Source organism: Nilaparvata lugens, chromosome 3 (genome assembly GCF_014356525.2).
Source record: "Nilaparvata lugens isolate BPH chromosome 3, ASM1435652v1, whole genome shotgun sequence".
Taxonomy (NCBI): domain Eukaryota; kingdom Metazoa; phylum Arthropoda; class Insecta; order Hemiptera; family Delphacidae; genus Nilaparvata; species Nilaparvata lugens.
In genome coordinates, this window is record NC_052506.1 from 65,074,058 (window position 1) to 65,088,251 (window position 14,194).

Here is a 14,194-nt window from a genome sequence, read left to right on the forward strand (position 1 = left end):
CAAGATGGAAGTTTATGTAATAAAAATGTCATTGAAATTACTAGAAAAGCTATTGCTCTCAATATATCCATTGTAGAATTTCATCACTTTATTGAACCCTCATGGCTCTTAGAAACAAGATCTGAGAGTGTCTTCCAATTCTAGAGAACTGTGTCTCTTTAAATGAGCACCGTTTAACCCAGTGTTAGTTGAATACTCAATTTGCGCTGGGAAGTACGTACCCAACTTGTGTCCATAAAAGGTGAGAGCAATGCAATAAACTCAAATTGGACGACCAATAGCCAAGTGTTAAAATAGGATAGGCAATAGCAGTAGCAGCCGAGCAGAAGCAGTAAGGTTCTTTTTGGATTCCAGAGACAGTTACTGTTTAACAGCTGCTTGCCTCGCCTCGAGCCGAAAGTGTCCACTAGAAATATAATGGAGGCCTAATTGAGATCTGTGGCTGCGTTAGCTCCTGGAACAATTTCCTAAATGGGACTTCGTCGTAAAATTCATGACCCCTCCATGAAACCTCACTGGCATTGGTGACTATAAATTTTACTTCCTCTAAAACTCATCTCTAAAAGCTCAGCTTCTGTTATAAACGGTGCCTAAGAATCAATAGCTAGGATAAAGCACATCATTTCAATATGGACCGCAATGTACAACGGAATTCGAAACATTTTTTTGGAAGAGTCATGATATTGATATTGAAAAATTTTCTTATTCTACAGACATGATTGAGAGATCAATCTAATTTCTATTGAAAATGTGCCTTCTATATTTAAAAAATATCTCTTTCTTCATTATATTTGTATTATTGATTGAAAGCTGCTTCGTCGTTCGATTTTTTCCAATCCATTTTTTTTTTGAATCGTAATTGAATAGACTTAAAATGTTGTCAAAAATCCACTTTAATTGAATGAAAATTAATATTCTACAGTTTTTGAATCCTGATTCCTCAGGAATTTCACAAGTAAGCCTTTTCCTAAAGCTCGATTAATAGGTTGTGAATGTCAACAATGAATAGCTTCTTTCAAGTGAATACCAGTTTTACTCACCAGAGTAAAAAGATTCAAGAAATTGGAATCTTTCAATCTTCTCCATAATAAGATTGTTTTATTTTTCCAGTAACCGAGTTATTGGAGATCTACAATTTCACAAAACTACATTTGATATCACTATTAGGTAAGGATCTGTTGGAAACAATGTGTATACACAAGAAGAGCTTATTGATGATGTACGAAACATCATTTCCAACACATCGGTGATGACGTAAAGAATCATCAAAATACGAGTATTACGAAAATACTTCAATCAATCTTGCATCAATCTTCATATATACATCAGAAACCACAAAGAAAATTTTATTCATATTCCAGTTTTTGAATATTGACTCAATTATAATAATATCATTGACAATAATAATTATTTCAGATATTATCAAGTGCAATTGAATGAGAATATGTAGAGATGACTACCACAGACCAAATTACAAAATCTGGTGTGGCGCACTCACACAACTTTCCTTGCCATTATAAAAATTGATCAAGACCTGACCAAGATCATGAATTGATCAAGATCATGAACCTGACGCTAGTGTTCCCGCGCATACTAGTTTACTATTCAAAGATCTGAGCCAGCTGGTGACAGGACAATAACGCTGGATACACACGAGATCTGCTATATCCTCATAGTGAATGATTTAATAGAATCAACAGTTGCTCACATTTTCTCAAATTTCAAGTTTATTTTCAATTTTAGGTAAAAATGTTCCTAGACATTAATTGAAGAGATTCTATAGCTCAATCTTTTTCACTCGAAATTTTTCGTTCAAATTATATCTGGGACCTGATAATTGAAAATCTAAAATCTAACTTTACATAGATGGGGCGGAGCTTCTGAAATATTGACAGATATGGGACTTGTGGCAGTTGATGAAGCTTGTCAATGACTATTTAAGTATGGATTTGATCAGAATCGTTGGAGCCATTCTCGAGAAAATCGCAAAAAATCTGTTTTTGTCAACATTTTCGCCATTTTAGCCGCCATCTTGAATTGCATTTGATCGAAATTGTTCGTGTCGGATCCTTATAGTGTCAGGACCTTAAGTTCCAAATTTCAAGTTATTCCATTATTGGGAGATGAGATATCGTGTACACAGACACACATACACTCATGCACACACATATACACAAACATATAGACCAATACCCGAAAATCACTTTTTTGGACTCAGGGGACCTTGACGTATAGAAATTGGGGTACCTTAATTTTTTTCGGAAAGCAATACTTTCCTTACCTATGGTAATTGGGCAAGGAAAGTAAAAATTACTCAAGTAAGCCTTTTCCTAGGACATCATAGGTTGTATGTGATAAAAACACTTCAATCACATGGGCTACTTTTTAACAAATTAATAAAAACAAAATATAAAATCTTGAATTACCCTTTATTTTTTATAAACTTTAAAATAGTTCAACAACTAGTTTCGACCCTAACTTAGGTCACTTTCAAGTTGAAATGTAGAAAATAAAAAAAAATTATTAAAATTTTATTATGAAAATATTATAAATATAAATTTATTTTCTACATTTCAACTTGAAAGTGACCTAAGTTAGGGTCGAAACTAGTTGTTGAACTATTTTAAAGTTTATAAAAAATAAAGGGTAATTCAAGATTTTATATTTTGTTTTTATTAAGTTGCATGTGATACTACGTACAATACAATGAATACAAGAAATAGAATGAATACATAAGTGCCCGTATCAATCGATAAATAATGACAACTGTCTGGCAAAGATCACAAAATGATCTTGATCAACTTTGTTACAGGATACGATGAAGCCGGAGTTCTGCCGGAGCCTGACTCAGGCGAGAGCCAAGCGGTGGCACCGGAGCGGCGGAGGTCCATGATGGACGAGGTGGTCGAGGATGAGGAGGAGGTGATGGAGAGTGTAGTTGAGGAGGAGGAGGAAGAGGAGGAGGAGATGCCGGTGCAGCTGCCTGACAACAGTCTGGTGGACACCGACCTCCACGACCACGACCTCATTGACAGTGTCATGTACATCTACTTCGGCCCTTCGGAGCGAGATCAGGCCAGCACCGGCAGACAGGTCCATCCAACAACTCATTCAATATCATTTATTTAAAGTAGGCTACCTCTATTAGATGACTATCACATTGAATACAAAAACGTAATTCAAATATAAAAACGGGTCTACACAACACAACTAGGAGAAAATAGAGGATTTCACACAAGGTGAGCTTAGGTCGCTATGCTGATGTCTCGTGAATACATATTCTGTCGTTCCTTATGGAAGAATTTACTGTGTGGAAAAAATCACCTATTCCCATTATATCTCATATTCCCATCATTCATACCTGATATTTCAAAAGATTTTATATGCATTGTTCATTCAAAATGTATTCTCTTATAAGGTAAAATAGCATAGTTTCCATTTGCAATTGTCACACGATAATTATTATTCAATTAAGACAGATACTACAAACGTATAGCATACCGAATGAAAAAGACTAAGAGATTTTCAAAAAACCACTGATTTATTGATAATTAGAAAGACCGATTTCGGTTATTACACCATAGTCAATCTCTGATAAACTAAAACTAAATACAAGAGCAGCAAAATTTAATTTTAAATTAATACAGTTATTACACCATTGTCAATCTCTGATAAACTAAAACTAAATACAAGAGCAGCAGAATTTAATTTTAAATTTAAATTTAATTTTAGCATGGTGTAATAACCGAATCCGGTCTTTCTAATTATCAATAAATCAGTGGTTTTTTGACAATTTCTTAGTCTTTTTCATTCAATATGAATAATTACCACAATATCAACTTCTCAACTACACAAAAAGTATAACATACCACAATAAAAAGCTATGAAGGAAACACGTATATGTCATGCTTCATTATCACCCGCATGATTCAGTAATATCAGTTTGAACGTGAGAACTCGAAGGCTCGAAGCATCTTATGGTAGTAAATTCCATTTATAATTGCAATTCAATGATAAAATTATGACAGGTAGTGCACACTATATTTACAATTCACCAAGAAAAAACTCATTTGTTGGTAAAAAAAATCGAAAGTGTCACATCACGTCAAACGTTTAATATTATAAATCAAAATTCGATCTGTAACAGTATGAGAGAAGATTTTTATTACTTATTATTTTGATTGTACTTATAATAGTAACGTAATATTATTAATGCTCATTGTATCAAACCATTAGTTGTTTGTTCGAAGTTGATAGGAGATTTGTTCGTAATCAACCCTCGTATGTGATCGATTATACAATTCTAATGCAAGCTAGCAATCATTGTTGTATCGTTGCAAAACTATTTACATTGTTTTCATTAACATAAAATCCTCCCTGAACAATTGAAAACATAAGGCGTAACACAAGGATTGAAAAGGAGTTTATATTGATTCAAGATTTCATTCGAGAATGTCCAATGCTTACAATGTTGTATACGATGTTTTGCAGATAGCAGCAGTGGGAGGGGTGGCTGCATTGGCTGCGCAGCTACTGACCTTGACGGGAGTCGCTCGCAGACTCAAAATGAAGCCAAACGACGCCTCGGCGCTCATCCTGCTCAATGCCGAATTGGCTCTTACCCTTGCCAATCTCCTCTTCATGGTCGGAGTTCAGGTAACTCGAAATATTTATCATCTTTTCACGCTGATGGTATATGAAGATCTGAAATCAATCTTTTATTCATGTCCAAAGCAAAGGAATAATTATTGAAAGATATGCATAACTTATTCATTCGGGTGCTGTTCAGTGAAAATTGCCAGAAATTAGGTTCATAAAATTCCTTTATCCAAAGTTCACTCCAACTTTTAAATGAAACTATATCTCCACAATTTTCGAGGGCAATGTATTCATTTTAAAAATAGCCTAAGATAAGTTAGCTAGTTGGAGACTGTGCGGAGAACCCGTTTAAATTTTTATTTCACGTGTGGTCCACTGCAGAAACCAGATATCTCCAAAAAACAAACTTATCAGGAGAGACAAAAACTGTTTTTCTTGTTAAGCACATTTTTTAAGAATTCTTTAGAAATATTACACATAATTGATTGATAGATAAGTAATTTTGTGAAAGGTACCCTTTTTCACATTTCAATTTATTCAGTACTTTAGTTTTTGTTTTGTGGTCATGTCTGTTTTTTCGGTAATAATGTAAAAAAAAGTTTAAAATGCAAGAAAAAGTTGCTAATAATTTTTCTGAGTCAATTACAGAGTTAAAATCATTCGAAAATATGGGTTTTAACACAATGAAATGGAAATATTCATGGAACAGTCCAAAACAAATCCAGTACTTCATCGGCAACATTAGTCTCTGTCGGCCACAGAAAGATTTCATCCCAGAAACTCTTCTTATCATCAGGGTATCAGGGATTTACAATCTCGTCTTTTTCAAGTCTTCTTTTTTACATTTATTGGCCTCTTCTTATTGTAAGCTTCCTTTTTAGGGAGTGTCTTTGCTTTGATAGTTCGCCCAACCAAGTGAACATGCTCATCAACTTTAACCTTCGCAGTTTTTATGGTGTTCCTTTTCTAACTTGCTGTATTTAAAACACCTTTCTTTCACGCGTTTGTTTCCAACAACTTCAACCTCCAAATAATTTATTTTAATTAATAAAATGAATTTAAATGGTGAGTTACTGTAACTTACTAATCGAAATCTGCATATAAAATGAGATTCAGGTTAGAAATTTAATAAATTCAAATGTCAGATATTGGTTGTTATAAACTGGACAAGGTTTTATCAACTGTTTATCAAGCTGGCTCAAGCAAGAGCCATCTGATCAGCCACTTCATACATAGTTAACTGTAAACGGCAGACATGTCCTGGACATGTCTGCTATCTGAAGTTACAGTGAGGTTAAAGCTGGCTTTACTCCTATATTACAGATGTCTGGTTTAGCGGTTATTCGACGTATCTTGGTCTCGAGAATCAGAAAATATGATAAAATGTTATAAAAAATTGTTTACATCACTCTGATTTCTTATAGTATTTTAGAAATCTTCATTCAACCCAGCATTCTCTGTTGTTGGAGCACAATTATTATAGTTGTCGATGGTGCAATTTGGTAAGATGTAATTCCTAGGGGGAACAAACAGCAAACTCTTGTTTGGAGAGGAACATCGTAATTATAAGAAATAAGACAACAATCCTTTGTCTGTTTTTCCTGAGAGATTTATAGAGGAATAAGTCATCTCTGTGTTTCTCAACTTGTACACGGTTGGTTGCCAATCTCGGCTCATTATTATCGTTCTTTCTCTATTATTTCCACTGCTTTCTCCCTCATCTTATATTTGTTACCTTCTAGATCCATGCTCTTTTTCTATTATACTTCTCTACTTTTACTACTAGTTACAAGAAAAAAATTGCAAAACTCTTTCCTTTCAAACATGTCTAATCAATTTGTTATCTAACTTATGTAGTTCACTTCAAGGCTTCGAGTCGAGAATATTCTGAAAGCCACCAATTGTTTTTGATAACACTGCTTCAGAACAGCTGGATGTTTTTTCACCTCAGAATTCGAATTCATTTTTACTTTCCTTGCCCTATTACCATAGGTAAGGAAAGTATTGCTTTCCGAAAAAAATTAAGGTACCCCAATTTCTAAATTTCTATCCGTTTCAAGGTTCCCTGAGTCCAAAAAAGTGGTTTTTGGGTATTGGTCTGTATGTGTGTGTGTGTGTGTGTGTGTGTGTGTGTGTGTGTGTGTGTGTGTGTGTGTGTGTGTGTGTGTGTATGAGTGTATGAGTGTCTGTGTACACGATATCTCATCTCCCAATAAACGGAATGACTTGAAATTTGGAACTTAAGGTCCTATCACTATAAGGATCCGACACTAACAATTTCGATCAAATGCAATTCAAGATGGCGGCTAAAATGGCGAAAATGTTGTCAAAAACAGGGTTTTTCGTGATTTTCTCGGAAACGGCTCCAACGATTTTGATCAAATTCATACCTAAAATAGTCGTCGATAAGCTGGCTCAGATCTTTGTTTATAAGTAGACTTGAGATGCGCGTGAATACTAGCGTCAGGTGATCATCTTTCTCCTGTGAGACCATATTCAAGGCACTCCGACTACTCACAGTTCCAGCGATATAATTCCTTGAAGTTGTTTCGGTGTGTTTATAAAATACATATAATATTTTTAATGCTAACCGAATTTGTCATACTTATGGAACACGAGGTAAAAATACAGGATTATTCCAGTTCCCTATCCATAGACTGACTCTTCTCGAAAAGGGACCGTATTATTCAGGACTCAAGTGTTTTAGTGTTTTAATTGCATTCCTGAGGATATAAGGCTGTGAAGCAGCTATAAGTTATTTGTTTCAAAGATAATTAGGACATTGGTAGAGGCTTGTCCTTATACCATTGAGGAGTGTTTTAGAGCATTCATGTAACTCCATTCTAAAAATGACATGTTGTATGCCACTTGAGCACCACTCAGAATTTATGGCTTCACACAACAAAAATATAGTATCTGAAGCCTGATAATTGGGAATCTATCTGCATTGCTGGGGCGGAGCTCCTGAAATTTTTACAGATATGGGTCTTGTGGCAGTTGATAGAGCTTATCGACGACTATTTTAGGTATGAATTTGATCAAAATCGTTGGAGCCGTTTCCGAGAAAATCACGAAAAACCCTGTTTTTGACAACATTTTCGTCATTTTAGCCGCCATCTTGAATTGCATTTGATCGGAATTGTTCGTGTCGGATCCTTATAGTGATAGGACCTTAAGTTCCAAATTTCAAGTCATTCCGTTTATTGGGAGATGAGATATCGTGTACACAGACGCACATACACTCATACACTCAAACACACACACACACACACACACACACACACACACACACACACACACACACACACACACACACACACACACACACACACACATACAGACCAATACCCAAAAACCACATTTTTGGACTCAGGGAACCTTGAAACGTATATAAATTTAGAAATTGGGGTACCTTAATTTTTTTCGGAAAGCAATACTTTCCTTACCTATGGTAAAAGGGCAAGGAAAGTAAAAACCACTTTTTTGGACTCAGGGGACCTTGAAACGTATAGGAATTTAGGAATTGGGGTACCTTAATTTTTTTCGGAAAGCAATACTTTCCTTACCTATGGTAATAGGACAAGGAAAGTAAAAACCACTTTTTTGGACTCAGGGGACCTTGAAACGTATAGAAATTTAGAAATTGGGGTACCTTAATTTTTTTCGGAAAGCATTACTTTCCTTACCTATGGCAATAGGGCAAGGAAAGTAAAAATATTGTTTTTTTATGTCAACCTAACACCATTGCACATAATATTTATTGGAAAATAAAATTATGATATGGTTGATAATATTCAGAATCGAAGATTGATTATTGAGAGGAGAGCCAAGTATTGTTTAAAAATGGAATAAACTTGAGAAAAACAGAACAGGTTACATGCTAAAGCGAATAGCAAAACAGTGGATTTGAAACAGGTTGCAAATCTATATGTGGCAGTAATCAAATACATATCAAAATAGGAAAAACCATGAAAGTTTCAGAAATTTTATCATTGATATAAAAATCTTGTTTGATTTTGGTAGGTACTATATTTTATAAAGCAGCATAACTCTTACAAATAGTTGCTATAGAGTGAAAGAACTCCATTATCAATACTGCGTCTCAAAATATTGTTCGAATAGAATTTATTTCAACCATAAAAATCTGGTGTGGCGCACTCACACAACTTTCCTTGCCGTTATGAAAATATTGGCAACGAATATAAATTCGTATTTATAACTCGGTAGTTTAAGAACAGTTATAGAGGTAAAAAGAATTAATTAGACCAAATACCGTAAGGGCTTAGCTTATATTCATGAAAGTCCTTTGAAATCAAAACCTCTAGATAATAATGTGATGTGGTATTGAAATTAAAAATTTAGAAGCTAATCTATCCGATAAGAAGAAGATGAAGTTTCTAGGTAGGGAAATGAACACAATAAAACAATGCTCGATTATGTTCACAACTGAATACCGTCAACAAATATGAATGAAAGTTTATAACAGGCAGAAAAAATAAAACGAAATAGTCTGTTGTCGAATCCCGTCCCACACCGGGCCAAGAGCGACTACTACAGGTTGCAATGCTTACAAAAATTACAGAGCAGCCTGCCGAATTTTACAAAACCATTTCGGCCTGTATCAAAATTAACTCGACAACAAAGCTCAGTTTCCCTTCCAGAAAAGTGAATAGAAAAACTAATATTAAGAAATATATTACAATAGAGAACAACTAATTTTCAGATAGGATATAGATCATTAATTACTGCAATCTTTTATCTCTATTTTCTTTAGTGTACTGTAAGACAGGGATAATTAGAATCAAAGAAAAAAAATACACGTGATCCAATATTGGAATTTAATTTTTCAAGTTGGAATACATTTTTCAAAAAGTCTAGTTTGAGAAGTAGGTTTCACAAGTTTGATTAAGAAAGTTTGATTTTAAGTGATTAAGAAACTGAATTAGTGTTAGAATTTAAGTGATGATTAGAAAGAAGTTATTATTAAATAAGAAATGAATTAAATCTAATTTACCAGCCTAAACGTTATGAAGTAAGTTTTTAGGTTATTAAGCTACAACGTTAGTACATTCATTTTCAACACGATAGAGCAAAAACAGTATTATCTTATCTGAGGCAGGCAGGCAGCTACCAAAACAACCGGTCATCTCCACGGCTCGAGCCGAACTCGAATCCGACAGGAATAATTTCTATCAAATTCAATTCAAGATGGCGGCTGAAATGCCGAAAATGTTGTCAAAAACAGGGTTTTTCGCGATTTTCTCGAAAATGGCTCCAACGATATTGATCAAATTCATACCTAAAATAGCTATATCAACTGCCACAAGTCCAATATTTTTAAAAATTTCAGGAGCTCCGCCCCATCTATGCAAAGTTTGATATTAGATTTCCAATGATCAGGTTTCAGATATTATTTAAACGAAAAATTCTGAGTGGAAAAGATTGAGCATAAAAATCTCTTAAATTAATATTCAGTAACATTTTCACCTAAAATTGAAAATAAGCTTGAAATTTGAGAAAATGTGATTATTCAATTGCAAACTGTTGGCAACTGTTGATTCTTTTAAATCATTCACTATGAAGAGATAGCTGATCTCGCGTGTATCCAGCGTTATTGTCCTGTCACCAGCTGGCTCAGATCTTTGAATAGTAAACAAGTATGCGCGGGACCACTAGCGCCAGGTGATCAATTTTCATAACGGCAAGGAAAGTTGTGTGAGTGCGCCACACCAGATTTTTATTCCATGTTTTCTTCTTCACATCCAATTTGATCAGCCTACTGCTAAGTTGAATCCCATCATGATTTCCCGTTATTTCCATTTTTTTGAACATGTCAATATTTTACAAGATCATTCATTCATTATTTCTCCTTATCGTTGTCACTTGGAGTTTCCTTCTTATCCATTTTCTATAATTCTTCATGACAAATCTAATCCGTTATCCATCTCCAACATTTTTTATTTCCTCTTAATCAATCAATTCCATCGAGAATGGTGATAAAGACTCATGTCGAACCCTGGTAGAAACAGAATTGTAGGCAGTGGAAGGAAAAGTATCGGGAACTTTTGCTCTGCTTCCGTTCCTTCTATTTTGGATTCTTTCCAAGTCGGTTGGTGACATTTTGCGATCAAACTTTCATAAGTGACATCTGTTCGCTAGTTCGAATTTTCACCGAAGTATTATGGCTTCCTAACATTGTCCGATCAATACTCCAGACTCAGTGTGTCTCACTCAAAACAGAAAAATGTTATGATTATTTCTCTCCCTCACTAAAAAATCAATCTCCCTTCAAATTATTCCCAAAAATATATTTTTGTAAAAAAAGAACCAACTATTGTAATTATACTATTCATACTGCATTTGAAGCACAAACTATGATGTTTTCTATTACAAATGGAGTCTTTTCATATTTTTTATACTTTGCTTCCATGAGAATGATACCTTCTCTCAATATTATTATGAAAAGATGTTCTCTCCCCAATATAACTGAACGTTTCCTTCAAGATAGAAAGAGTATCACCGGATTATACTTTCCCATGGCTATAAATTCCTGCATCCAGCTACTTCCAGATTGTTCAATATTATTGTATTATCTCTGTAATAGAATCTCAATAGAAGATAATAAATTAGTACCTCTGTCTTTCGATATTCACAGCGTATTGCGGAATTCTCTTCAGCCATTGGGACCTGAACTCCATTTAAGATATCCTAAGATATTAAAAACAAAAATATCTAGCATCTTGTAATGAATTCTTTTGAAACCAATCTAATTTAACGACCTGATCGCTTTACAAGTCTCCAGATTCCGTGAGAAATAGCCACGGGAATGAGATTTCCGAAGGCTTACTCACACCTGTGACTAGAAGAATTCTCATTGAAAATTCTATTGTTTTTTTTCTGATTACATTGGTATAATTGACAGAGCGAGGTGAGGTCTAAGATTCAAGTCGACGGTTTTACATTTCTCTTTATGTTTATATTTTTGTATTTATGTTCCGCATTTACAGCGAAACGCAGCAATAGATTTTCATGAAATTAGACAGGTATGTTCCTTTTTGAATTTCGCGTCGATGTATACATACGGTTTTTTGAAATTTTGCATTTTAAGGATAATACAAGAAGAAAAGGAGTCTCCTTTGAACGCAATTATTACCGTAAAAATCAGACTTTAGAATTATTCATCATAAATCAGCTGTCTAGTGGACTATGATACTACCCGTTCAAAAACATCGAACATCTTGAAAATGTATCTTTCCATCAACGTTAGTGTCTACTAACTTTGTCTTTCCATAAGCTGAGGCAATGATTCTAGTTTGGAGTTTGGAGTTATTGATAGAGAACATTTTTCTTTTTTAATCTGATAATTTTTAAATTGCAACAAATATTATTGAAAAGAAATTGATTTCTAAAATCATGAAAAGTGAGAAATGAAGCCGTTTGTAGGTAATCAGCATTATGGTAGTTTATTTTGTTCATTTCAACACACCGATTTTTCGCCAACACGACAACACAGAATGTTCTCTGATGGGTTGATTGGATTGACGTATCGACGGCAGCCACACCTGATAACAGTGCTCACACTCACATTCCGGGACGACACGTCACGGTACGATAGGACAGAAAGCTCTATGTTTATTTAGGATTTTTTCTACATGTTTGACATTTTAAATTGTAAAATTATTTAATAATTTTTGAGAAAACATAACAAGTCAATGTAACTTACTGAGCGCGAGGTCCACTGTTCACAGAACTACTAGTTTTGTCATGTCACCCCTCAATTGCTATGCAACTTGGATTACCAGATGTTACCCAGGTGAAGTAGAGCTTTCAAGATATTTTCATTATCTGTCTGTTCTTCTGTCTTCTATATAATAAGAGAGAGTAGCTAGAACAGCTTTTTTAGACAAAGTGCTAAATAAACGTCTACAGTTTCATCAATATGAAATCATATATATCGGCAATATGAAAACGCATGCAGTTAATATGTCTTTAAATAAAGTTGTTGATATTTACATAACGAAATTATTCTCTTCCATCTTTATTCAATCAAAATTTCAAAATTATACGAGCCGAGAAAGAATGACTGACTCTCGTACAGTCAGTCGAAATTTTAATATTGGAATGAGAGTTATTTTGGCAAGCTGAGCAAAAAAAATAAGGTCATAATGCACCTTTTCGAATATCTTCAAATTGAAAATGAGTTTTGTGGGTTGTCAAAACTCCCTCTGAAAGAGAAACTATTCAACTTATTCTATCTTTTAGTACAATGACAATGATCATCCATCCATCTATTATCTTCTATACTATAATAAAGGAAAGAACTGGATTATACACATATACAGGTGTAAAGTATAGAAAAATTATGTTTGACGCATCATCACGTCTGAACTACTGGACTGATTAACTTGAAATTGTGCATATAGATTCTTGCTTATATATTAACCTATATTAAATTCTCCAATATTTGATTACATCAAGTTTTCAATTATTTGTCATGGTTTCAGTTGTTGTAAGGAAGCAGCAGAACATTTCTCTTAAAAGGGAAATTAGAAGATAGGTATGATTGGGGATCCTTTTCGAATGTTAAAAACAGGTTTTCCGTCGTACCCAAATTTTTCCGCCACTTTGGAACCGCCATTTTGAATCCAACTCCTTTCTTTAATTGAAAGGTGGTCATATGAAACCATGATTCCGATACAGGATTTCCAGAGAAAAGGTACGGTGAAAACCGCACATCAATATCTCAAACCTTTCAAAATTTATTCATTTCCTTTATTATAGTATAGAAGATGATATATAGATGGATATATGGATATATCATTTATCTATCATCTTCTATACTACAATAAAGGAAAGAACTGGCTTAAACACTAATACACGTGTAGAGGATAGGAAAATTATGTTTGACGCATCATCACGTCTGAACTACTGGAATGATTTACTTGAAATGCTGCTTATAAATTCTTAATCAACCGAGGATTCTTATAGGCCTATTTTCAATTCTTCTAGATTTCATTACATCAAGTTTTAAAATAGACCCTTGCGAAGCACGGGTTACCTGCTAGTTTCAATATAAGTCTGTTCCAGGTTTATTTGAGCAGTTAGCATTCAGCATTGACTATCATTATTCACAGAGTACATGAACTAAGAATCTAAAAAAAAATAATTTATTTATTTCATGAATGTTTTTGATAATAAATATTGTTTATTGCTTTCGAAGAGACGGATTCAAGGATCCAAAGGTTCAAAGAACCCCACACGTCAACCGAAGCTTATTGTGTTCCCAAGTAGTATGTTAGTTAGGCAAACCAATACCTGTGTTTTTTTACAAGAACCAGGAGTTTTTCCTATACTAACATACCATTCATCACCTGGTTGCTTGTCGCAATCCAGTGTGATATGCTTGGCAGTCTCTTCAGATCGATTAGTCTTCGTGACCTACGTGAGTTCCACTCCTGGCCTTCTTTGAAGGTCCTTCCGCTGGGGAAGGGATGGCCAAGTTTCCTCTTGGGCGCCCGGCCACCCTTGACTCAGCCTCTTGACCCACATTTGTGCCTGGGTTTTCACCCATCTCTGGTCTCTTGAGTTTTTCTTT

General features: G+C 34.5%; 1 protein-coding gene across 7 annotated transcripts in view; it reads left to right on the forward strand.

The window, feature by feature from the left end:
• Positions 1-14,194, forward strand: part of LOC111053237 — a 285,465-nt gene that overhangs the window by 251,075 nt on the left and 20,196 nt on the right. For all 7 annotated transcript variants that reach the window (XM_039424319.1, XM_039424323.1, XM_039424321.1 and 4 more), the window contains 2 exons: positions 2,813-3,093; positions 4,492-4,656. In XM_039424319.1, coding sequence (XP_039280253.1) covers positions 2,813-3,093; positions 4,492-4,656 — 446 coding nt within the window. The remainder of the gene's footprint in view (positions 1-2,812; positions 3,094-4,491; positions 4,657-14,194) is intronic.